The 27793-nt window shown below is 40.4% G+C and overlaps 1 protein-coding gene across 1 annotated transcript in view; it reads left to right on the plus strand.

Moving 5' to 3' along the window:
* SCLT1 (sodium channel and clathrin linker 1) overlaps positions 1-26710 on the plus strand; it is an 89151-nt gene extending 62441 nt beyond the window's left edge. The window contains exons 19-21 of the mRNA XM_054563216.1: positions 18608-18686; positions 22402-22497; positions 26262-26710. Coding sequence (XP_054419191.1) covers positions 18608-18686; positions 22402-22497; positions 26262-26324 — 238 coding nt within the window. The 3' untranslated portion in view covers positions 26325-26710. The remainder of the gene's footprint in view (positions 1-18607; positions 18687-22401; positions 22498-26261) is intronic.
* Positions 26711-27793: the final 1083 nt, after the last annotated feature.

Consider the following 27793-nt stretch of genomic DNA (forward strand, 5'->3'; position numbering starts at 1 on the left):
GGACCTCCCAGACCCTAAATAGGTTGAAAATATCAAATTTCCAGTAATTTAGCAATTTTTTTTTACCTCTTAGACAAAAAGGAAATAGAGTATTTACTTCAAAATCAAGGGACTAACACCATCACTTGACACTGAACATGGGTAAGAGTGCTGTTCTTTATTTATTACTCAACATTTCTAAGAATAGTTTTTAACATCAGCACAAAAACTACCACACCTCGCCCCACCCCCAGAGCCACCACATTCTAGGTGGGGACTTAGACTGTAAAGATCTCTACTAAAGGAGGTTTACTTTGCTACCAGGTTTTTAGCAATTTGATCTCTATTTTAGGGACTTAATTTTTTTTTACCATTTCTATTTATAGCAAATTCAATTTGTATGTCATTGCTAAGAACTTACAGTGTTCTCATAGCTTATTAAGTAATGTTTCAGAATGTGAACTTTTCAAATTATCCATTTGGCACATAGCTGAAGACATTGTGTTCTTTTTATTTTCAGTTTACATGGAATACTAGAACACTGTGTATGTCTTTCCAAAACAGTCTCCATCTTTTCTGCATAACTCTGAATTTGACAGCTTTTAGATATTGAAAAACATAAGCTTGGGAATCACATATTTATCAACCTCCTTAAACAATAAACTATTAAAATATCAATTTTAAAAACCTAGAAGTTTTCTCCATAATATGAGTGGCTGACTTAAGATCTTTGCACAGAAGTGAGTTGGGGTATATAAAAAGGGATTAAGCAAAAATAAACAAACCTCATTACCAGAGGAACAGGGGTATGGGAGGAGGTAGGGGAGTGTAAAGAAGGGGTAAATGATAAAGTAGAGACATGACCTGGGATGGTGAACACACAATACAATATACAGGTGATGTGTTATAAAATTGTACCCCTTAAACCTGTATTTTTATTAACCAATGTAACCCCAATAAATTCAACTTTTTAAAAAAAAAAAAGCTAAAACCGCAGCTTCTAATCCAGGGTCTGCCCCACAAATGCATGATTGTGTATAAACCACTTAATTTTTCCAAGCCTCAATTTTATCTTCTCTAAGGATAAAAACATTTGGTTGCTAGAATTATTTATGAAATAGTATAAATATCAAAGCATCTCATAAACTTTAAAGTATCAATCAAATATTAGATATTATCGGAAATATTCTATTCTCATATTTTTTATTCTATACTTATAGTTAATTGCCTTCTCTCCCTGAATTGCTAGTGTTTTACTCTCCTTGATGTATTTTCCACATCCTAAATTTTAGTTTTTATCATGATCTCATCTCTTCAAGTTCATGTGGACACTAATTATTGTGACTGCTTGTTCTTCTGCCATTCCAGTTCAGTGTAACACAGATTTAAGAAACCCACAGTAACTGCATGGAGAAAGGATGCTCCTGTGAGAACTCTCATTAAGGGCAGGAGAAAAGAACCAAGGTTTTCCAGCCATCGTCCTTCCTGCATGTTTGACAATTTGGCCTTTGTTCCAGGGGTTAGAACACTATTTTTATTAAATTTTAAAAACTCATGTTCCATGGCATTGTTGGTAGGTTGAGTAGATGAAGAAAGATCAGGTAAAACCAAATTGGTTATCAAAAACAAATAGGTTACACGTTTACATGCTTTGAAATTTTTAGATTTGGTCATTTTCTTTAGAAATCTTTTTAAAAAGGGACAGTTATGATTAAGTGAAACTAAATATTTCTTGGTTATGTTATACTTTTTATAAAGTTATAAAAATGTGAGAAAACATTATATGCTATCAAAGTTTATTGGATATATGAGGTCTGTCCAGGAAGTATCCAGCCATTTACTATGCCAAATACAGGCATTTATTGAAGAAGATAAAAGATACAAGAAACATTGTACATAGGGCAATGATGCCTCAATCCCCTTCAAAGTACGCATCTTGGGACCTCACACAGTTCTCCCAGTTGCCATCAGATGCCCCATTGTATTTTCCTGAATCTCACTGACTGTCTGAAATCTCTTCCAACAGTGATTTTAGTTTTGGGAAAAATCAGAAGTCATGGCACCAAATCTGGGCTATAGGGGGGCTGAGTCACCTGGGTGATTTGATGTTTCACCAAAAAACTCTGCAGAAGATATGATACATGAGCGGGTGCATTGTTGTAACAAAGCTGCCGATCACCAGTTGCCTGTGGCTGCAGCCTTCTGAATCATCCAGTTTCCACAGACGGATGTTCAAGCTTAACACAAAATTGGATGCAGAGCCATTGCTCTACTTGCTCAGTCATTTTGAATGCGATGGCCACACAGTACACATGCTCACTCAACGGTGTCTACTACCCTCACTGACTAGAACAGTGAAGTTGTCATTGTTCATGCATGCACATTCCAGTCCACTCTCCTTGGCTGCCAGGTTACATCAATGTCAAACCATTCTTGTTATATTAACAATGGCTGGACCTTTCCCAGACAGACCTTGTATTTAGGATTTTGCACAGGAAAATCTGGTTTTCATAGGGTGTACTTAACTTTTACATGATATGGCTACATTGGTTGTTTAAACCACAGGGTTGGAAGTGAATACATTCCAAGATATGAAGAGAGACTTTCCGCATGTCTGCTGTGTTGCTAAAATATATCAGTATGCTCTGACATGTCAAAACTAAAATGTTTACTTTCAAAATAGAAATATTTTCACAAGGTTTTGCATTCATAAAAGGATTACATATTTAATAATGTTGAGAAAAACATGTAATAGTTTGAGTACATGAGGAGGCAGCACAGGGTTACTACAGGTAAGAGCTCTAGCTCTGGAGTCAGTCGAGCCTGAATTTGAGTCCCACCTAGTCCAACCTTTTATCTATAAACCCCACATGCTGTTGTAAGTTTTTATTGATGTAATAAAAAATATATATAAGGTGTTCACTCTATGCCTGACATGTAAAATATTTAGGAAGGGCCTAGGGAGTAGCCTTTATAAATGCTAAGAGATTGTTGTATTCCAAGTAAACCATGATAAAATGCATGGGATACGTGTATGAGGAGCTCATGAGCTTATTTCATTTTTAATTGTACAAAAAAATCGCTAGTTCCAGAAAGCACTAGATTTTAGGCAAGATTTATATATATGTGAATTGCATCCTATTTGGAGGCATAAGTAATACTGAGGCATATATATGAAATCAAGTCAAAAACCTTTCTACAATTAAAAAAGTATCTGCTGAAGTATTTTCTCTGTACCTCTCCTGTTGGTTATAAGACAGAATTACATAGCAGCCATAATTTATAATTATTGAAGTGGAAATTTATATTTATTCCAATGAAAAAATATATTATGAATGTGGTGATGCTCTCTACTGGACATATTTACAATAGCTTCCATATCGGGCAGTAACAACTGTTAACATATGATTGTACCAGTAGTGTACCAGAATAACTGCTAGATGGTATTTCTGTATCTTTGGGAAAGGATTCATTTGTTTTCCTTAGATGTGGTTTTGTTTTTAGAATGACTCAGTGATACAGTGCAAGTGTTCAATCCACTATATCTCTTACAAGTAATGAATTATAAAATAAACTACAGAGCAATACATGTAAACATCAGATGACTCACTTGACCCTCCCTATAAGAGTTTTTCTGTATATGCCACCAATTTAGGCATTCTGCCATTCATATAAAGTGTGTTTATTAATCACTATCAAAACTGAGCTCTTCCACGTTAGGCCCCGACATCCTGCTTTCCAGCATGCCCTTACTGTGCGTGTGAAGCATCAGAGCTTCCCCCTGAAATACGCCCTTCCGCAGTATGTCCTCTTGACTTCATAACAGCTCTGTAGTACAGTTTCTGTGTTCTTGCCTTGTATTTGTCCACCTGCTTACCACAGTTAAAGAACATGAGAGACAAAACCAAATGCCAGCATAGCCACCAAACCCATAGGAGGCCAGGGTCCTCTCCCGACTAGTTTTGCCGCCTTAGGAAACTTCTGTTCCTTCCAACAACTGACCATTAAATATGATTACCAGGTACCTGTGATTTCTTAAGATCTACCCAAAAGTAAGTATAGCCATAATGAAATGTAACACAAATTAAATAATTTTTTCCATAGAAGGAAGTTTTTCATCTTAGTATCAGAAGCTTTTTTAAAATGTGAGCTCCTCTTTGGAATTTTCTTTCATTTTGAAGTTTGCTTTAATTTGTAAGATTTTATTTATTAATTTATAATTATTCCCTCTTAGTTACTCTTTTATCTTGAAATGTATGTGATACAGAGAATTTTGAGCTTCCAAGAGGAGATAATAATAATAGTTGCTATTCATACAGAGGCCATGTGAAACTGGAAGTTTTGTTCATGATAACACAGCATTTCAAACCAATGGTGAAAAGATGATGTTTTCAATCATTTAGAGTATTTCTTAGCCTATCTGTAAAATAAATTTCAGAGGGATTAAAGAGCTAAAGAATAAAGAAGGTACTAAAAGAAATGACTGTATTATCTTGGAATGTAAGAGTTTTTCTAATCAAAACACAAAACCCATAATTTAATAAAGAAAAATATTAATTGATTAACCAAAAAAATTTAAATTCTATACGAAGATATCAAACAAAGATAATAGACAAATGACAAAAAGTAAAACAAAGGATTCATCTGAAGAATCCATCAAGAGTTCAGTAATTAAGAAAAAGAGTAACCACCTAATAAGATGATGGACAGAGCATGTGAACTGGTCGCTCACAGAGCAGAAATACAGATAAACATATCAGACCAGGGTCAGCCACACTGTTCACTGAAAAAATGTAAATGTAAACAATAATTTTACCCAGCAAGCTGACAAAAGTGTAAAAGCAAGTACCTGGGGAAACAGAATCGGTGACGGTGTTGGTGGGACTGGCAAGTCCTTTTTAGAACAAACGAACAAGACTGAGGCTCTACAGGCCCTTTTGCAGTTGCAGGCGCAGGAATCTGTCCCCAGAAACACTCACATTTGTGTGAACATGCAGTGTCGTGCCTGTTCTTGCTATCGGTCAGGCCCTGCACACCTTTAACCAGGCTCTTGAAGGAGCATCCTTCACTCTGGGCTTTTTCTCACTCGCTTCCACCGTTCATACTTCTATCAGAATTACTTTCCTCAAGGCAGATCCGACCCTGGCCCTGCCTGCTTAGCAGCCTCTGTGTTATTGTTGCCTATAGGTTTTCTGCAATCTTTTCTTCACCTAATTCATTACCCGCAGCCTGCCTCTCTGCCTCTGTTATCCACGCTCCTTGTGTTTTGGCCACAGTGAATGCCTCCCCCATAAACCAGAGGTGCTCAGCCAGCCCCTTACAATCCCCAGTCTGCACCCCATTCTGCCATCACGTGTTTACTGAGTGGCATAGCTCTTTAAGCACTGAGAATACAGCAAAACCCGAGCCCGGCCCCGCAACCGCACTTTCTGTGAAGGTACTGGATTAGTGATGGGGAAGGGAAAACTATTAAGTAAATATATGTAAGTCTAAAGTCAGATACTAAGTATATGCAGAAAATTAAAATAAGCCAACGTGATTATTGATGGGTGATGGACACCTGAGACTGGTAAACAAGTAAGACCTTGTGAGGAAATTAATCTTAATATGAGATCTAATGACAACAAAGGACCCTGTCATTTAAACATCAGGAAAAAAAGCATTTCAAGTAGAGCAGCTAACATGAGGATCCCAAAGCAGAAGGACCCTGGGTATGTTTGAAGTCAAAGCAACCGCGTGGGAAGCAAATGCAGGCCTGGCCAATTTGAGCAAGGTGTTCTCTTAAGTAATGACAAGCCACCATAGCAGACTCTGAAATCCCAGGGGATAAACACACATATATATACACACACACACACACAAGGCTTATTTCTTGCTTGTATTACATGTCGAAGGCAGTTTGGCAAGAAGGCTCGGTGGTAGAGGTTCCACCACCTTGGAGGTATGGTTTTCCTAGATCACCGGACCAGGGAAGAAGGGTCAGAGGAAGGAAGAACAAGGCTGGCTCTTAACTACATCAGCTCTGCAGGGATATGCTTCACTTCCTCACACCTTCATTGGCCAAGCCAGCCTGACTGCACAGGAGTCTAGGAAGTGCACACAAAGCACGTGGGATATTTGGTGAGCACGGTTGTTGCTGCAGACCAGGACTGGACCTTCAGGGATTTATTAGCCACATTAAAGAGTTTTAACTGTGAGTGAAGACCAGTGGGCAGTTTTGAAAGAAGTCATCTAATCAGATTTTAAAAAAGATGACTCTGGCTACTAGAAAATAAAAGTAAAAACACTGGAAAAGGACTTAGAAGGCTATTGCAAGAGTCTTATTAAGAGATGGTGGTGGCTTAGACTAAGAAGAAAGAAAAAGTGGATAGTTGGGGGTCTTTTTTGGTTTTTTTAGCAGTAATAGGAGGTGTTGATGGATTCAATGTGGAGTATGAAGGCAAAGAGAATTAAGGATGATTCTAGGGGTAGTTAGTATGTGCTGTTTCTTTCTAGGGATATCTTTTCCCAACTTCCAATCTGAAAATATTTTCTTCCTTCCAGACCTACCTCAAGTATCTTTTTTTGTTCCCATAAGGCATTGTTACTTCCCTTGACAGACTGGGTCTTTCCTTTTCTGGTGTCCCACACCACTGCTCATCCCCCTTTATGGCACATCCTGAGCTGTATGTGGTGTGACGACCATTTACGTCTACCTCTTCTACAAGACCGTGAGCTCACATCTTGCCAGGCATTGTAGGTGTTTAATAAATCTGTACTGAATCAATGAATGAATGAACATACAATATGTAATATTTTCTTCTCTTGTCCAAAACTATATATATGCAGTTACACAGCATCTGAGCCCAAAGAATTCTCTTTAATCTCTAAAACATTATTCTTGGCTATATGTCTGTAATGTTTGGCTGCCATACTGCTTTTTTTTTTATGGGGTTTTTTTTTTTCCTTTAACAGGATGAGAGGCAGCTGCAGGTACTGGCAGATTACAAAATGTGTAATTACTAAAAGTAACTGAAGCATATTATAGTATAATTCAACAGAAAAAAACCATCTGGTACACACTATGTTAATTTGTCATAGAGAGAGTTTCTCAGAAAGCTCTGGCCGCAGCTGGCGGATCCATCATTTCCCTGTGCGAATAGTACACCTTTTGTTTGCAGTTCTCTCGTCTAATATAGAATAGAGCCTTACATGATTTACTCTTTAGACATCACTAAATGATTTCATGCATTGAGGAAATTTTCCCTTGCATTGTATCAACCAAAATATGTATGGCTCATTCTTATCTTAAACTATCCGCAATAATGGAACAATCTGGGCAATTATAGTAATTAGCGATAAAGCCTAAGATATTGGCCCAAATTTCAAACTCATATTCCATGCCTTAAGGAACTATAGCTTCTCTTATAAAATTTGTGGTATTTTCAAAGAGATTAATGCATTGTAGGAACAACTTTGCTCTTAACCTCGAAACCATACCTTTTCAGTTATTACTAGAAGTGCATTTAGTGTGGAAAATCTCTCAGCATGGATTAGGATACCCATTTCTGTGACAGACAAGCAGAAAAGGACTAATTGGTAATTACAACACAGCTTCTTATGCAGGCCTTTTTGACATAATCTATATTTTTAACTCTCTACCAAACATTTTCATAGATACCTCAAACTCAGTATTTCAAAACTGTACCCATTACTCCATGCTGGCCCACAATGGTCCTTCTCCCTGTTTTTCCTTTTCCATGAGTGGTACCACCTCCCTGGTTGGTCAAGTGAAACTCCAGAAGTCAACCTGAATGCTGCCTTCTCCTCATGACCCTAGACCAAGCACTACCAATTCTACCCTCCCCCATCCTGAAAAAAATACCTCTTGAATCTGTCCGTTCTCCTCTAATAGTTCAGGCTCTCGACTCTGCCCGCCTGGACTCCTGCTGTAACCCGCGCTGTACTACACATCCTTACTATTTTCCCTGCTGTAATCAGCAAAATCTTCTGATACTCAAATCCAGTCATGTCACCTCTCTTCTTAAAACACTTCAGCACCTCCCCATAGCATTGATGATGGAGTCTCCATTTCCTATCAAGACACAAAAGGTCTTTTGCAACCTGTGTTTCCTTGTGTTTTCAGCTTCTTCCTCCCGCCCCCACGCCTGCCTGCCAGCATCTCTGTAGGCCGCATTCACACTGCACTACGTTCAGCTTTCTGAGCTGATTATCCTTTCCTACTTCCTGGCCTTCACACCTGCCTCTGATTGTAACACCCTTCGTTTTCTCCCCTGCCTTTGTCCCTCTAACTTGTTTATTTTTCATATATCAGCCTAAAAGCCTGCTACCTCTGAAGAGAGCTCTCACCCCCTAATCCTTCCACATGTGTTCCCGTAGCGCTACAGCCTTTTTAGAGCAGTCACCGCCCGTCACTTTCACTAGGGGAGTGACTGGACCTCCCCCCACCTATCCCACCAGCGCCAACGTCGTATGTAGAACGTAACAGGCACTCACTTCGGTACTTACTGAATTAGATGGACTTGACCGTTTCCCCAGTCTCACCAAGAACAGCACTTAAAATGAGATGTGAGGCGATTCACCCACGGTATGTAACTTTGAGTTCTTTCTTCACATAACTTCTTGAAATAAGTTTCCTATGAATGATACTTAGAAATAACTGTTGGTTTTCCTAGCAGTTGTCTCCCAAATTCAGTAAACCACCTGAAGAACACTGTGAAAATGTAACCACTGAATTAACTAGTTAGTTCTGAAATGAGAGCAAGTGGGTAGTGAAAACATTGGAAAAACAAGTTATAGGATATTAGAAATGTTATTATATTGTATGGACAAGGTGGCTGATTATGTGGAATTAACTAAAATCTGCCCAGGCTAGAAATCACCTTATGTGTGCCAAACACTGTATTAAGCCTTGTGAATGTAGCTGCCTTTTGGAGCTTTAACTCTAGTGGAGAGAGACAAGTAAGGAGGTAAAGCAGCACATAGACAAGGTGATTTCAGATGTGTACAGCGGTATAAAGAACACAAGTGGGGTGAGGTGAAAACAGTAACTGGCACAGGGCAGGAGCTGAAAGAGATGGACTGTTGTTTTTTAAAGTCATCAGAAAGTTGACATTTAAACTGAATCCTGAATGATAAAAGAAATCAACTTTACAAAAAAGCCAGGAAAATATTCCAGGCAGATGGAAGAGGAGCGAGTACAAAGGCCCAGTGTCTGAAGGGGTAGTCCTGCGTAACTACAGTCTCAGGAGCGAGGGAGAGGAGGCCACTGGGTCGAGGAATGCAGTGGGGATCCTTGGATCATGAGAATCTCGTGTACTATTTTAAGTAAGATATTTTTACTCTAAGTAACATATTTAAGACTATTTTAAGTTAAAATAAAGTCCAGAATGCAGCAATGGAAAATCATTGGAGGATTTTAAACATCCTTAGATCTTCAAAAGACCTCTTTAGACCATTTTTCCACATCGTGTGGAAAACAGACTCGAGAACAGACAGACGTGGAGTCAGGAGACCAGACCTTAGCTTATTACAGTTCTCAGGCGATAGATGATAGTGGCTTAGAACAGCCTGTCGTCAGTGGAGATGGAGAGAAGTGCGCAGTTATGCCTTACTTTGGGGAGGTCCGACAGAACCTTCTGTTAAATCGAGTACAGGGGATGAGGAGAAGGGAAGGATCTGGGCAATTGCCTAAGCTTTTGAGTAGAGCATGTGGTAGGTGGCAGTGATGCTCACTGGGAAGGGAGAGAGAAGCAGCCTCCATTTTGGACACGTTGCACTTGTGGCACTCCTTAGTGCTCGGTTAGGTCACAAACGGGAGACGTGCACATGGGGCTAGGGGGAGCTTGGGACCGGGGACCAGGAGTGCTCTGATGTACCTGAAGCTGGCTGGCCTGCTCTGACCTGTGGTATTTTCCATCAACTAAATGAGATTTGAAACCTTGGGATGAATTTTCTTTTTCAGTAGTCAGGTTTTTGGAAGCCATACAAAAAGTTGAAATTACAGTGTTTTCAATTACTGACCATTTTGCCACAAAGTTAGGATTAAATTTTTCCAGATAATCTTCTTTTTGCCTTTTAGATCTTCATATTGTATGATGCCACAGGTACGCTTTGCTAAACTCTCTTGTAATGACTGGACTTAAAATGAGAGGCAATATGGTCATGTTGAGAGACCATTTTGATTAAAAGACTGGTATGAACCCCATTTTTTCATTCAATTACTTAATGACAGTAGGGGCATTAAATAACTACTCTGAGTCTTAACTCCTTTATTTATACAATGAGAATAAGAACTACTTTGCAACCTTGAAGTAACAAGGTACAGCGGAAAAGTTAAAGTACAGTAGAAAACCCTCTTGGCTGATGTCCACTAAATTACCTAACGACATTAACCAGTGATCTAAACACCTGCACCAAGTGCACTGACCAATGCCCAAGGCGTTCTCCGCATTCACCCCTGCCTCATCTGCTTCCTACTTGCTCTGCAAGAGCCAGTGCGTATGTTCCCAGACTAGGCTGTGCCGGTCATTTGTGTTTTGGAAATAAACACTCTAAATTTGGAAATATATCACTCTAAACCAGTGATACAGAGTATAAAAAGAGAAAAATAAACCAATAGTATATCAGTACACAACTAAGTGTCTCCTAAAACGCAGTTGTGTGCTTTGCGGAATTTGCTGTTGAATAGGTTTGGACAGGCAATTCCAAAAGAACAGAGGGAATACTGTAAAAATCGAGAATACTTTTTGTACTACAGATTGCTTGTCAAGTGCCTTTACATTCTAGTACCACATTGATGAAGCCAAAAGTGGAAATAATTATAAATAAAATGCTATGGATGGGGTTTGTGAAAGAAAGACATTCAACATTGAAACATTCCAATCAGTGTGCTCATACTTTAAAAAAATTTTTTTTTAACTATATTCCAGGTGGAAAGCCTAGACAAAATCCTTTTCCTTGCTTAAACGTCAGGCCTCTTAAAAACCTGAGGAAATCTATGGGCTCCAGAGAAGGGAAGCAAATACAAGGCGTTGCTGGTAGTCTCAGGGTGTCTGTGGACCGCAGATGCAAAACTCTTGCCTTACATTCTCACCCTTCACCTCCTTGCATCTCAAATTGAAGAATTTGATAACTTAATCAATCTTGATTATAATATTTTGTTTACTAAAGCATGTGATGTTTTCTTAAGTTATTTTTTAAATTTTACTTATAAAGAAGGTAGCATAGCAATTATATTTTATAACTATATTTCTAAATTACATTTGTAGGCAGGACTAGGATATTTTATTATACACATAAGCTATGTGAGTGAACTAAAAATATTTAGAACACTGAGGGCTAAGTGGTATTATAAGGAATTCTTCGTTCTTACGTACTTAAACTTGGTAGAAGATAATTTTACCTTAAGCCTCATAATATATAATATGCCAGAAATTATAGAGAAAGTGGGAACAGTTTCATTTAAATTCTTTAATTACTGTAAAGTGCTCTTTCAGTACCATAATGTCATGAGGAAACTGGGAATGTCATCCATTGTTATACCACCTCCTGGGAAGCCGTACTTAAATCACCCCTGACAGGTAGGAATGTTTCTGTCTTTAAAGATTTCCAGTGGAGAGATTATATAGATTTATTTGGCAAATGTTTCAACTGTAATACCACTGTGAAACTTTCTGGAAAAACTTATTTAATGTTTTTCCAAGTCACTGATGGTACTAGGAACTCACAGTGATGTTCTCTAAGGAAAGGAAAGCTTCTCGTAGACAATGCAGAGTCGGATCATCCCCTGGTCTTCCATTTACCCTGCAGGTAAATAACCTGGCTGGGAAATACCCAGCCGCACAGCACTGACAGGCAAGCCCCAGGAAGGGCAGGGGATAGACAGGACGCAAAACAACTCCCTCTCCACCCTTTACTACCTCCTAAAACTTCATTCAGAAGTGAGGCGGGAGGAAATGCTTAATGGAAAAATAACCTTTTTTTTTAGCCACTTCAAATTCTTTGTAGAAAGAAACAGAATAAAAATTAAATCTAAATAAATAAAAAACAATCTATCTAAAATACATTTTGTGGTAGATTCTTCTGTAAATGTTTGCTGAGCAAATACAGAATGAAGTTTTCTAACTGCTACGTTTTCTACAAAGTTAGCCATAAATCAAATATTTATTGAATCTGTGTGTGAATCAACTGTGGTAGATACTGTGCAAACTAAAAACAATCCCGACTTTAAAAGTTTCTATTATTCTTGGAATGTGTGTGTGTCCACACATAGACATAGGTATGCATGCACACATGCATATAAACCACTGTTCAGCATTATAATGCAGAGCTGCTGAATGTCTTGTACACAAAATAAGTGTAAAACTTTGATGTGAGAAGAGCGCTGTCTGGATGAAAATGAACTGGGACAGGGAGTGGAAAGAAGTGAGGCAAGGTGGAATCTTACAGAAAGATGGCAAATCCAGAACAAGGACTCTGAAAAGGACGTAGCTCGAGCCTCACGGTGGCATGTACACGGTTTGTTTGCTAGACAGCGAGAGCCTCACGAAGTGCAAATGATGCTGGAAAGATAAATGACATAAGATTTTGGAGCATTTCGAATGTCCGTTTGGGATGACTTTGTCCAGTAGCAGAGGGTCATGGAAATGATCAGTCAAGGGAGCAAATCATTCAAGTGGCGTTTCAGAAAGAGACCAGGGCTCATGCTGTGCGGGCGAGACGGGGAGCTGCTGTGTGAGCCACGCTTGGCCATGCGCGCCGTGACAGGCGCCCTAGAGCAGCCAGCGCCGTCCGCAATGGCAATAAAGCTAAAATTGGGTTAAAAGAACTGGACAGCCGAGAGACATTGCAAAGGAAGGACCTGTTTAGGGGCAAACTAGATGCTGCATGGAAGAAAAAGTGTGACATAAAGGCTTTCTGGCTCGAAGGCTAAGCCACAAGGGCAGAGATGCGTCAATGTGAAGTCTGAGTGGCAGGGATAAGTGCGTTTGCGTGGCGGTACGAGACATTTGATGCCAGGTGTCAAGTTTGAATGGAGAACTGAACCATTAGGAAATAGGTCCAAAATAGATATAACTTGTTCAGCTTTCAAATAACTGTTAATATTTATGTTCTAGAATAGAATGCCTAATACCCACCCCTACATGTGCATACTCCTTCCCTGACTCATTTAGCATTGCCCGCAGTCCAGTAGAGCAGTCCAGAGCACACATTTCGACGCAAAGGGCCCAGTTTTCCACCCCAACTCCACAACTGCCCAGCTACAGGCCTCTAGACAAGCCACCTAACTGTATTTTTATATGTCTCTGTCTTTAAGTTTTCTCTTACAGAAATGGGGATCTCATAGAACTATCGTGAAAAGTAAGTTTACTTAAAAAAAGCACCTAGAACAGAGTCTGGCAGGTCAGAAGCGCTGGCCAGGTGTTTGCTGTTGGTATCACCATCAGCGTCTTCAGCTTCAGTGTCACGTGCCAGGCGCTGCTGAGCTCCAGATTAGAAGGGAGACGGAGATGAACAGTAAGGTGCTCACCACCCAGTGAGGGCTACAGAGCTTGGTACACAGCAGACTAAATATTTACATAGATTAAAAAGTAATGTAGAATTAATAACTTGTATCTTTGTGCTTTTAAATTTTGTGGAAAATTATTACTATCTGATGGTATTTATTAGACATTATAACTGTCGTTCAGGTAAATTGTCACGGGCATATTTGTGTATGAGTAGTTTAGTAGTTTAGTAGTTTGTGTATGAGTGAGTAGTTTAGATATCAAAGTATGCAGTAGATGTTTTCTAGAAAGGCTTTCTATAAACTGAATGTTGGCTAACTTTATAAATGACCATCTGCATCTCGGTGGTGATCAAAGGGTACTTCTCATCGGCACTAATTTGTGTAACTCTTACCTTTAATTACATTTGTCCTAGAAGTCTTGCCACTTTAGTCATTTTGCTTTTTTTTTGTTATGTTGGGAATTTTAAACTACATGAGAGACTTAAACAAAATAACATATTCAACTTTATTATTACCACTGAAATAAAGCTGAGGTTTGTCTGTTACAAAACCAGTAATAAATATTGAAATTCCTCAGAGTCAGCAGCCTGTATTGATGAAGTCACTGAGTTAGAATACACGCAACCCTCTGAGTCTCTTAGTTCTGCTATGGCAGCAGCTCTGTGTTTACCACCATATACCTTGCACTTGGCCCAGAGACAGTTCAGTAAATATTTGAGGAATTGATTTGCAGACATTACTATTTGTTCTCGCCTATGTGTTTATACCAGATTGCTTCCTGATTTTAACAACCACTATTCACTCAAACACAGGACACTTGAGAGATCAAGTTTTAAGCTGTTTGTGTAACTCCTTTGGGGAAAAAAAATCAAAGCTGAAGTTATTTTGAAAGTGTTCATATGTTGATTTTTTTCTTAAGAAATAGCCGGAAGGTCAAAGGATAAAAATCAATCCTGAATTACTATTTTAATATTCAGAAATAGAGTCAATCTTTTTTTAAGTTATTTTTAAGACTACTTTGTATCTACTTCTAACCTAGGACTCTTGAATTTAATCTTTGGCCAAGAACAATATAATGTATATATATTGAATAGAAAAAGAAAAAGTTCTGTGCATAAGAAAATTCCACCTAGGGGAGAATCAAGATGGCAGACGACTGAGTGGAAGTCACACTGACCTCCCAGGACCAACCTGGAATTATAACTAAATTGTGGAGAAATCACCTGGAATGAACAACTGAACAATAGCGAGAAAGGACAGACAGAAGAATCAGCTTTAGCACAACTCAACTGGTAAGGCAGAAACTTGAGAAGACAGCTGGGGCTCCCACAGGTGGCAGCACCAGAAGGCTATTGAAATGACGAATTGGCTCCCCCTGAGAAGAGCAGGGTCTAAATCACAAGCGGGGATCTCCAGCCTACAGCACCAGAGCCCAAAAAGTACACAGATAAACAGCCAGCTACGAAAAGCGGCAGAGTTGCTCTCTACTAGAGACAAGCAGCTAGAGTTACAAAGAGCCGTTTAAAGGGCCAATGCATAAATTTTTGTTTGCGGCCACTTACCCTGGGCTCCGGCAAAGGCGGGGACAGTGGGCTGGAGACACCTGGGGAGAGTCTGGGGAAGGAGGCTTTGGGGAAAGAACTGAGAGTAGCTGGCAGGATCCCAGTGCTGGCTCATCCCCCAGACAGCAGCAGCCATATTGCTCAGGCAGACCACTCCCCTGAGCGGCAACAGCGTGGGAGGGCCCAATAGCCCCGCCCTGTGGTGTCTAAGCCGCCTGCTGAGTACAGAGTGGCAGCCACAGATGTTAGATCCCTGGCTAAAGGGGGCACAGAGTATCTAGAGACACTTGAGGAGAGACTGGAGATGGAAGCTTTGGGGAAAGAACTGAGAGAGTGGCCAGCAGGATCCTGGTGCTGACTCCTCCCCCGTACAGCAGCAGCCATCTGGCTCAGGCAGACCACTCCCCTAAGTGGCAGCAGCCTGAGAGGACCCAATAACCCCTCCCCTAGGATGGACTCTGCCCTGCCCTGTGGTGTCTCTAAGTTGGCCTGCTGAGTGCAGAGTAACTCGATTAACAGCTGAAGGAGAGAGCCACAGACAGTAGATTCCTGAAAGTCTCAAACAGACTGCCTAAGGTCAGACAGGATCAACAGCTGATATCATCAGAGGCAGATCCAGAAAGAAAAAACACAGTGGTCTCCTGCCATAGAAGTTCACACCACAGAGTCAGGAAATTAAGACAGACCAATTCAAGAAGCAGAATCAAGAGAAAAGAGCCCCATAAATAATGGGAAGACAAAGAAACACCCCCCAGTTGAAGGGAAAGGAGGAATCCCCAGGAAGAGAAATAAATGAAATAGAGGCAAGTAAACTATCAGATACTGAGTTCAAAACAACAATTCTAAGGAACTTCAGTGAGCTCAGTGAGTTCAGAGAGAATTACCAAAAAATACAAGGAAACTACGAGGAACTTGCTGCAAACTATATCAGCATGAAAAAGGACATAAAAGCTATCAATAAGACACAAAAGGAAATGAAGAATACAATTCTGAATTGAAGAACACAGAAGAAGGAATCAAAAGCAGGCTTGATGAAGCAGAGGATCAAACCAGTGAGCTCTGGAGGATAAGGTAGAAAAAGGCTCCCAGAAAGAACAAGAAAATGAAAAAAGACTCAAAAAGAATAAAGAGGCATTTAGGGAGATGCAGGGCAACTTGAAACATAATAATATCCATAGAATAGGGATAGCAGAAGGAGAAGAAGAGGAACAAGGGATAGAGAACCTGTTTGAAAAAGTAATGATGAAAAATGTACCTAATTGGAGGAGAGAAAAAGTCACACAAGTCCAGGAAGCCCCATTCAAGTGGAACCCAGTGAGTCCCACTCCAAGACGCATCATCATTAAAATGGTAAATATCAAAGACAAACAGAATCCTAAAGGAAGCAAGGGAGAAAGAGGTAGTAACTTATAAGGGATCCCGATATGGCTAGCAGCTGACTTCTCAACAGAAACACTGTAAGCCAGAAGGGAATGGCAAGAAATATTCCCAGTAATGAAAAGCAAAGGCCTGCAACCAAGACTGCTCTATCCAGCAAGGCTCTCAATTAAAATGGAAGGTAAAATAAGGAGCTTCTCAGACAAAAGAAGGCTAAAAGAATACACCTCCACCAAACCAGCAATGCAAGATATGCTAAAGGGGCTGCTTTAAGAAGATGAAGAAAAAGAATCTATGATTACCCAGTTCCTTTCACAGTCACCAATACTTGATACTACCAATATTTTTAATACTTATTAATCTGATTGTGACAATGATGTGTTATTTTATTTCTTTATTATTTGTTGAAACTAAACCTGTTTTTGCATATTTCTTGACTATTTTTTTATAAAAGCTTTAAATGACTTTTTGATAAAAGTCATTTTATCAAATGATAAAAGTCATTTTATCAAAATGTAATGCTACATTTTGTAGCATTAAATGTTTGTAGAATTTTTTCCCTAAAAAAATACCTATTAACCCTTTTATAGATGTGTTACAAATACTTTCCTATTCTATTGTTTGTCCTTTAACTTTTTTTACATGAATATTACTGTATAGTCTTAAATGTTTAATATAGTCATATTGTCAATATTTTACTTTATAGCTTCTGGGTTTGAATATGTTACTTCAGCATAAGAAAAATATTATTTTGTATTTTCTCCTAAAACTCCTTAGATTTTACATATTGATTTTTAACTCACCTGAATATTTGTTGTATAATGTGTGAAATAAGGCTCTATGTTTGTTTTATTTCAAGTAATAATGGTCCATGAACTTTATATGTTGAATAAGCCTTATTTTCCCCATTGATTTGAAATATCAATTTGATCATTTATTACATTGTTAAAAAGATATATGTGTTTGTTTCTAGAATGCTCATTTTATTTCATTGATCTACTTGATTATTTCTGTGCAGGTGTCATGATTGCTGAGATTCTATAATGGATTTAAATTTTTTTAATATTTCATAATGGGTCTTGGCATTTAAATAAATAAATAAATAAAATCTGCATTAAAAAAAAAAGAAGGAAGGAACTCCTACCTATTGCAACAGCATGGATGGAACTGGAGAATATTATGCTAAGTGAAATAAGCCAGTCGGTGAAAGACAAATGCCATATGATCTCACCTATAAGTGGAATCTATTGAACAAAATAAACTAATGAACAAAATAAACCACAGGCAAGGAAACATGGAGCAGACTGAAAGTGACCAGAGGGGATGGGGAAGGAGGACAATGGTGGAAAGGAGAAGGAACTAAACAAAGAACATGTATGAATGACCCATGGACATGGACAACAGAGTGGGAATTGGCTGTGGTGGGGGCAGAGTGGGATGGGTGGAGGAGGGCAAAGGGGGAAAAACTGAGACAACTGTAATAGAATAAACATAATTTAAAAATAAAAATTATTAAAAAAGAAAATTCCACCTAATAAAGCACAAAGGATATGAATGTATAAAATACAGCACATATACAACCAAAACACATAGCAGTCCTGAATCTATTGCATTAAAAGTCAGTGGACTGATTCACATTCCCTCTCCATTCCCAGGATCAAGCCCCTCCAAGTAACACAGTATGTGAATCTAAAAAGGCACACTGTAGCTAACAGTCAGAGTGGCTTATGGGATTTCATACTAACAAATACTGTATCTGTTTAATAAGAGTATACTTTTTTTAATGCCAAATAATACTCAAGATAATAGTATTGAAGACACTTTGGCACTTTTAATTTTTGGCCATGGGAGGGGGGAGTCCCTGTGGCAAAAATATAACATAAAATATACTGTTTTAACCACCTTAAAATTGTGATTAAATTTATCAGCTTAACCATTTTTAAGTATACAGTTTAATAGTGTTAAGTGTATTCACATTGTTGTACAACCAATCTCCAGAATATATGTGTAAAAAATGAATGAGCCCTTTAGATATGGTGTCTTAATAAGAAACTTTATTTTGCACAAAAATAATATTTTTGCTTAAAACATGAATATGTATCTCACTAATAAAGATTCTGTTTTGTTTTACTTTAAACAATCCCTCCCTCCCTCTCTCCCTCACTTGCTCGGTTAATAGGAGTGAGCTGAGTCGACAGAAACTTCATACCCAAGAGCTGCTTTCTCAGCTGGAAATGGCAAATGAAAAGGTGGCCGAGGTAAGATAATGACTCTCCCGGGAAGCACTTCTGCTGCAGCGCGATATACACGTTAGAGCCTTGTACTTGAACCAAGTCCAAATTAATTCTCTACTTGGAAGTGACCACACAGATGCGAGTATTTCTTGTAGAAATCATCCATAACCCTCGAAGTCCATGCACAATATAATGCGAATAAAAGCTTTGGACGTCAGTGACTCATCGTGTGTAAATGACCAAAGGTGGGGCTGGTGCAGTGGGGCTGGGGCTGCGTTTCAAAGATGTGTCAGGGCCTCCTGATGCTGGTGTGTGTCTGAGGTTAGTTTTTAACCTCTTCCTTTCATTTAGTTTTCATCCATCACAAGAGACATGTAGGAAATACTTCGGTCTAGTGGAATATATTAAAATACTCCTTTAGATTACTTTAGAGCTAAATATAGCAAGAGTTCTTTTTTTCTTTGAAGTTTTAAAAAAAAGTAAACAATTTCTGGATTATGATTAGAGCATTGTAGAACTCCAGTTCTTCTGATGTTCTAACTTCGAATGTATTTGTTGGAATTTCTTTAATAGGCTCTCTGATGTATTAGGCCTTCTGTAGGTGCCACAATGAAATTACTCTTCAGTTTTGTAGCATCATAAATTGATATGAACCATTTAGAAAACAATTAAACACTAGCCATTGTAGTACTCTTTGGTGTAGCTTCCACTTCCAAAAATCTTTTCTAAGGAAGTCATTTAACATATGAGAAAATTTAAAGGGAGCTATTCAGCACAGTAATGTTAATAATATTGGAAGGTCAGAAGCAACCACAATGATCAATTGAAAAAAACCAGTCGTTTATTTATTATGATTTATGTAATCTGGACCATGCCTTAACCATTATTGTAGCAGCATAGAAAGGATGTATGTTATGTGTGGTCTAATTGTGACTATGAAAATGATTATTACAAATAATGGCATTTTCCCCCCAAGTTTATTACTAGTGTTAATGATGTGCCTCTTAAATTTAAGGCTACATATTTAAACAACTTGGTAAATTCGAATGGCCAATATAGTTCTTGTCATAAAATTTAATTTTGTTTTGGGGTACAATAAGAAATATAATCTCATTTTAACAGGATACTGATATTTTGATATTTTATGTCACAGACATGACATTCCCTATAATCACGTTAGGACATGAGAAATGCATGAAAGATGCAGAGAAGGTACATCTTTCTTGCTACTCCTGATTAGATTGGTTACTCTCTCAATTCCTACCAGAACTAGAAAGTTGAGCAATTCCAGTTGTACAAAAATGTTCTGTTCAGGTGAGTGAGTATGGGAAGGGCTGATGCATTTTTTAATTGTCAGCATCTTTGAACTTGTGTGTGTCACAGCATTTTGTGACAGATTTATATCCGTGATGCCTGTCTGGTTTTCTGAGGCTGCTGCCACAGTGTTACAGACCTGCTGGCCTCAACAGCAGAGATGTGTTGTCTCACAGTTCTGGGTACCAGAGGTCCTGAATGGAGAAATCGGCAGGGCAGTTTCTTTTGAGGGCTCAAAGGAGACTCCGTTCCCTGTCTCATGCCTGCCCCCTGGCTTCTGGTAGCCCTGAACATTCCTCCACTTGTAGAGGGTGTTCTCCCCATGTCTTCATGTCATCTTCCATTTATACATGTCTGTCTGTGTCCGAATTCCCCCCTTTTTATGGAGACACCAGTCATATCTGATGAGGGCCAAGTCTAGTAACATCATCCTGACTCAGCCATTAGCAAAAGCCCTATTTCTACATTAGGTCACATTCGTAGGTACTAGGGGTTAGGACTGCAAAGTCTGTTTTTTTTAGGGGCATAATTCCACTCATAACAATATCTTAATAACTCTGTTGACCCTAATGCTCTCTGGAGTATACCAGGTCTGTCCACAAAGTATTCAGCCATGTAATATGAAAAATAGAGACATTTATTGAAGAAGACACATAATACAAGAAACACTGTACATAGGACAGTGACACCTCAGTTTCCTTCAAAGTAAGCACTTTGGTAACTCCCACAGTTCTCCCAGTCACCATCAGCTGCCCCGTCAAATCTACCTGAATCTCATCAACTCTCTAAAATCTCTTCCTTTTCAAAGGTGATTTTAGTTTTGAGAAAAGCCAGCAGTCGCAGGGTGTAGGGGGGCTGAATCAACTGGGTGATTTGATGTTTTGCCAAAAGACTCTGCATAAGACGTGATGCATGAGTGGGCATGTTGTCATGATGAAGCTGCCAATCACCAGCTGTCCATGGCTGTGGCCATTTTTGTCATGTTGCATCTCTCAACTGATGAAGAACATTGAGGTAGTACTCCTTATTAATTGTTTGGTCTGGAGAGGTATTCTTGTGATGGGCAACATTCCTGATTGATCTGTGACTTTGCACACCTTCTTCGGGTGTGGAGATCCAGGCGACTTCCATTGGGACGACTGGGCCTTCATTTCCAGATCACAGCCGTAGACCTACGATTCATGTCCAGTCATGACCTCCTTGAGGAAATCTGGTTCATTGGTAGCAGCTGAATCAAGTCATTAGCAACTGCAGCACAATGTTTCTTCTGCTTTGGTAACAGAAGCTGTGAAACAGATTTTTCCATGACACACTTCATGCCAAGGCCCGGCGTCAAAATCTCAAACATAGTAGTTTTTGGAATCCCCAGATCAACTTCTAGTTCTCACACTGTCAGTCACTGATCTTTGTTGATTACAGCCTATACAAGTTCAACATTCTCAGGTCCTCTGCTTGTTGCAGGCCCTCCAGAATGTGGACCACTTTCAACAGATTCTCAACCATCTTTGAATGTTTGTGCCACACTTTTATTTGTGCTGCACTCATTGCATCATCCCCGAAAGCCTTCAGAATCATCCGAATAGTTTCCACAGAGGAATGTTCAAGCTTAATGCAAAATTTGATGTAGATTCATTGCTCTACTCACTCAGTCGTTTTGAATGTGACAGCTACACAGAACACATGCTCACTCAACAGTGCCTACTGGCCCCAGTGACTAGTACAGTGAAGTCATCATTGTTCACACATGCACATTCCAGTCCACTTTCATTGGCTGCCAGATTATATCGATGTCATGCAAACCGTTCTCATTATATTAACAATGGCTGGACTTTCTGGACAGACTTCATACACTGTTTGGGGTAATGTGTAGAAACAGAGTTCTTCATCTTTTAAAGAATACCTTTAGCATATAAATCATTTAAGACACGTCTAACTGTAAAAACCAGGATTTCTAGAACAAATATTTTCTCTTTCTTCAACTTTAATAACATTGATGTCCGAGTTTCCCTGGAAGCACGGTCTAGCCCAGAGGCTCTCGAGGCCCAGCGGGCAGCATCAGTGCCCCCTGGGCACTGGACAGGCCACAGGCTCTCAGGCAGGAAGGACCTCTGTTAGGGGCCCTCCACAGTCTGTTTTCACACTCCCCAAGCAGTGCACTAGCATTTCAAGGTCAACAGATTGGAAATTGAGAATCTTGTTCTTAACTTCCAAATCACTTCACTTTGCATTTAACTCACTTTTTTTTGTTGGCATGTAATGGTAATTGAAGTACATAACTTGAAAAAATGTAAACTTAAAGATACAGTATCTTCGCATTTTACAAGGGATAACATGACATCCACATTATTGATTATTCCACAGAACATCTCCATGCTGTGTCGCATGTGGATTTCTAACTCGCTTGTTTTATATTGCCCCTCAATAGAGTGAGAAGTTAATTCTAGAGCATCAAGAAAAAGCCAACAGACTGCAGCGGCGCCTCAGTCAGGCAGAGCAGAGAGCTGCTTCAGCTTCACAGCAGGTAGGACGCGGCCTTGTTATCCATGGATGACACACAGTCTGTGTGGGTCCCAGCTAAAAGAAGTTCCTCAGAAGTCCCCAGAGAACTAATACTTTTATTTTTACTTGATTAAACCATTTAAAATGAGCCTTTTTAACATTTGAGATTGAAAAGGTAAATTTTAAAACCAAGCAAACGTCACCTTCCTGCACTGTCTACTCATGGCCACTAGCCCACCAGCAGCTGTTTAAAGTAATTAAAATTAAATAAAGTTAAAAATTGAAATCTTCAGTCACACCAGCAGATTCCAAGTGCTCAATAACCATATGCAGCTACAGCTGTCACAGGAGACAGCATGGACGTGGGACAACTCCATCACCACAGGAAGTCCCCTGGGCAGCCCTGCCCTAGAATGATGTCACGTGTGAAGCTCAGCAGGGATTTGCTCACAGATTTGGAAGTAGATAACTTTGCTTTAAATGTTACTATTTCAGATTGCACTAACTTTGTTTTCATTGTAGTTTTTAAATGGAAAAAAATTACTTTGTATATTGGTTAACTAATGTACATTTGTATATGATTATATAAATCTAAAATATGATATAAAGTTGTCCAATGGGAAATAGGGTTAGAAAATGCAGAAAAACATCAGTAAAGTGCTAAGGAGTACTTACTCATAATGCTGAAAGGATTTCATCATGATGAAAGGAGCCGTTTGTTCTCAAGTAGGAGTGGTAGTCCCTTCTCCTGTGAACAAAGTGAGACCAGTTTAGTGAATGTAAAGATAGGCTGGAAGCAGTTTAGATAGATAGATGGGCAGGCAGGCAGACAAAAACAAACCAAATTAGTGCATTAATTATATTTGGTTATAAATATACTAGTTTAGTTAGCATAATATTCTTAGATATATAGTGTCTTATGCATAGTAAAACGGCTCTAAACACTGAATTCAGTTTGTGTTTGTAATACAGATTTTATTTTGAAACCTACTTCTGGTATGAACATGATGCAACACTTGAATAGAATATAGTAATAATTTGCCCTTCTGTTCCCCCCCCCTTGAAAGTAATTGTAGCTCTATCAAATATGTTTAATTTCTTATGAAATAATGAATTAATGGACTACTGAACTGCCTGAGAATTCCTACATTCATGTGGAGTATAAGGCAGAAGAAGCCAGGGTGTCCCAGGCAGTGTTCTGAGTGTGCGTTTGCTGTCAGGCAAACAGCCTGCAGCCATCACGGAGCCCAGTGACTTGGGGCAGCTTCTCTTCTCCAAGCCTCAGTGTCCGCGGATGCCACATAGGGTAGCAGCACCTCCCTGAGAGGGTTAATGAGGGACCAAGGGGATTCACACTCATCAAGCACTTAATCAATGGTACACAGATGTATAAGAAATTAAATTTCTTATATCACAATCCTTAAAGCTTTTTTAAGGAATTGATAAAGAAAATGCCTACTTGAAATCGACTACCTTGAGTTCCATAGTAAAAATGGTACAGTTACAGAAACTTAATTATATAATCCAATTGGCATCTAGTTCAGCAGCACCACCCCTCTACCCGACACAAGTAAGCCTAAACAGTCTCCTGTTAAACTCTGATGGCAAAGATCCCACCATTCTCTGTATGAGCTTCTTTTGTAATGTTTTTGCAGTAACCACTTCACAAATTTTTTCCTTCAGCTTTTCTCCTTCCATTTTGTTCTCACTTCAAGATGGAAAGGAATCATTCCACATCCTCCCCATGCACAAAAAGGAATTTATTCCCTGGAGCTAATATTTTTCCACTTTAAAAGAGTTATAACTTTCCTTATGAGACATGTATTTGGTTTTTTTAAAACCTTTATCTTTGCCTCCTCTGAATTCTTTCTAGATTTTTCATTTTCCTCTAAAAAACCACTAATAGAAATAATATCCTGCTAAGGGCCTGATATTTCATGAAATAATGGAATTTGGAGATTATTGTTGCCTATAGCAAATCATACTTACCAGTGCAGCCCAGTGTCAACTCAGGGGTTCAGCACAGGCTTCGCATGGTCCTGCCTCAGTCACCCTGAATGTGTTCCTCCAATTTATGTCACCTGTCCTTGTGATATGATGACATTGTCTAAGTCACCAGTCTCCATGAATGTGTGCCATGTCTTCAATACCAGTGTTGTATAGGCTTTCTCTGCAAGAACACCCAACCTAGAAATTAGGGAAAGAAATCAATAAATGTCACTATGTAAAATTTCAAATTTCTGCATTAAAATGTCACAAAGTCAATGACAAACTAAGAAAAGTATTTGTGACACATATGACAAAAAGGCTAATGTCGCAAACACATGTAAAGAGTGACTAAGTCAACAGAAATAGTGCAACAGTACACTAGACAAATGAAAAAAGGATATTGACAGAAAGGAAGGACAGATGGCTTTTTAAAACTACTTTATTTATGTATTTTTAGAGATGGGAAGGGAGAGAGAAAAAGAGCAGGACAGAAATATCAATGCCCCTTGTGCACCCAAAACTGGGGACCTGGCCTGCAGCCCAGGCATGTGCCCTGACTGGACAGACGACCCTTCGGTTCACAGGCTGGCACTCAATCCACTGACCCACACCAGCCAGGGTAACAAATGGCTTTCAAGTATTTTTTAAAGATGCTCATCCTCAGCCATAAGACAAATAACAAACCTAAACTGGATTCATGCATCATTTCTCACCTGTCAGGTCCTGAGGTGGGATAGGATGTGGTTCCTGCTCTTCCCTGCACCTCTGGTGTGAATGTCCGCAGGCGCTGCCCCTTCGGAGCCCAGCTGGACACCATCTGTCAAAAACCGGGAATGTACAGAATCTGTAACCGGCAGTTCTTAGAACTCATTCTCCAGGTGGCATGCTTGCCCCTGGACAAGTCTGTATGAGGAACCATGTAAAATGCTCATTGTAGCATTGCCTTTAGTTTTAAAAGATTAAAGACTATCTAAATGCCCATCAACAGGAAAGCAGTGAAATTGTAGACTATCCACATGGGGGGTGGGGGCAGAGGCGGGGGAGGCTTACAGCTGGTAAGAGGAATAAAGTAGATCTAATGTGGAACTTTTTCTAACATAGATCTTTGAGCAGGAAAAATAAGATAGAAAGTTTGTATAGTCCTTTATCATTTTTAAATAAAAAGCGGTGAGGAAATATATGCATATATCCTCATTTAGACTCTTGCAAGAAATGTTTAGAAACTGGAAACGGTGGTCGTGTCAGGGAAGAGAGTTCTGTGGACACAGGGCGGTGAGGGGAAGACTTCATCCTGGGTGCTGTTAGTTCTGTTTTCTGTACTGTTAGGTTTTTTTGTTTTGTTTTGGTTTTTTTTTTTGCTCTGTGTGTATTCCACATTAATTGTAATCACTTCTGATTAATATTTAAGTATTTTCCTATCAGGCTTTTCTTGCTATGAACTATCATCTTTTTATTCCCAGCCCAGCGTTGTGCTGGCTTACACTTTATATTTTAGCTACTTTTCTGATGAACTTTTACCTAGATGTTCTTCGTCCTTCTGTGAACTGTGCCTTGGAATTCGGGGTCTGTCACTGAGCTGTGGCGTGTCATACTTGGCATGCACATCTCTAGTGTGACACAGACATGTTCAAGTCTCAAGAGGAAAATAGAAATGAACACAAACAGTGACCTCTTAGAAGACCCCTTCCAATCTGATTATTTTCAATAATTGTAAGTTGTGATGCATTACGCTGTGTATTCGCCTAAGATTTTCCACGGGAAAAGTAACTACTTACTGACTGTTTATTTTCATTGCAGCTCAGTGCGGTCACCGCGCAGAGAAGAAAAGCAGCCTCCATGATGACTCTGGACAACATCTAAAAGCGCCCGCGGTTCCCTCCCGGAGCAGGGCGCTGCCGCGGCAGCTTCTGCGGAGAGCGGTGCCGCCGGTGTCGCTCTGCGTGGGCGCGTTCCGTCTGCTTCCGAGGATCGTCGGGAACCAGAGCCGCGACAGCTCCCAGCGAGTGCGGGCGCCGCGGCCCTGCCCTGAGCGTCAGTGGAGAATAAAGCCGCCGGGAAGGCCTCTTTCGCCTTCATCACTGTGTCGATTTTTCAGTCCCCCCTTTCCCTTGGAGGAGCATAGTAATTTTTAAACTATGCTAATCATGAGGAAGAGATTTTAAGAAAATGCTAGAATTTTAGTATTTCAGTTTCCAAGATTTGAGAATTTTACACCTCCTTGTTACTCCTAACTCACTTTAAGGTTCCCCAGGATCCGTTTGATTATGAACTCATAAATAAAATAAATGATGCGTTCTAAAGTGATGCTGTCAGGTATTTTAATACGTAATCGTAGTGACTTGTCTTTTCCCCCGACATGATTTCCAGTGTTTATCAAATGCCGACATGGAAGACTTTGGGCGGCCTGGACGCCTTGTCCTGCCTTCGCTGTTACTCAGAGCAGCGCCGACAGGACAGGACGGAGAGCGCCCTGGGCCCGCGGGGCGTGGGCGGCAGGGTCCCACCGGGGTCCCGCCGCTGTGCCACCGCACGCGGCTGTCCTGTGCTGCTGGTCTGACGCGGCGCGCCCTCCCTTCTGGGGACAGAGCAGACAGGCTTGCACCCAGACAACTCGTCAGCAGACTGTGGCGGCCGCTCAGATAAAGATGGCGGGTTGGGTTTGAGGCGATGTGAGGCCATCTGCGCGCAGGGATTCGGCCAGCAGCCGCAAGCCAGGGCCTGGCGTTCTCACACGGGGACGGTCACGGAGTCCCCGGCGCGGAGCGGAGGCCCGAAGCCGGGAGGGCAAGCCCTTGCCGCGGCCTCGTGCTCCCGCCCGGAGCGCGGCCTCACCCCGTCGCCGGCCGTCGCCTCCGCACGCGGCCGCTGCCCGCGCTCTGACGTGTGCGCGCCCTGCGGACGGCGACTCGCTGCGCGGCCTCCAGCCGCAGCCCTCGTGGCGAGCACCAACGCCTGTCATTAACTCTTGCTGAGTGTTCCTTTTAACGTCACCTCCTCCTCACAGACTGCAGGCTCCTGAAAGCAGGACTCATGTCCCCAGTCCTAGCACCCGACAGAGTTCCTGGCACAGGGAGGGAGTTCCATAACTGTGTGTTCGAATGTGGGAAAAGGGTTTTTAAGGGCAGGACCTTAGACAAAGCCTTCGTTTGTTGAATGAGCTCAGGAAGACGCGTGTTTGAAGGAGATTGAGTGGCGGCAGGGAGAGGACGACGTGCATGCCCAAGAGAACCCAGGGAGACAGACGCAAAGGGGAGGAGGAGACGGGCGTGTGGCAGGGGCGGCAGCGGCGGCTGCCGAGCGCAGGGACAGACCAGTGGTTCCATATGGCA

Source organism: Pteronotus mesoamericanus, unplaced genomic scaffold (genome assembly GCF_021234165.1).
Source record: "Pteronotus mesoamericanus isolate MK-2021 breed Mesoamerican mustached bat unplaced genomic scaffold, CSHL_Meso_final contig_163, whole genome shotgun sequence".
NCBI classification, from domain to species: Eukaryota; Metazoa; Chordata; class Mammalia; order Chiroptera; family Mormoopidae; genus Pteronotus; species Pteronotus mesoamericanus.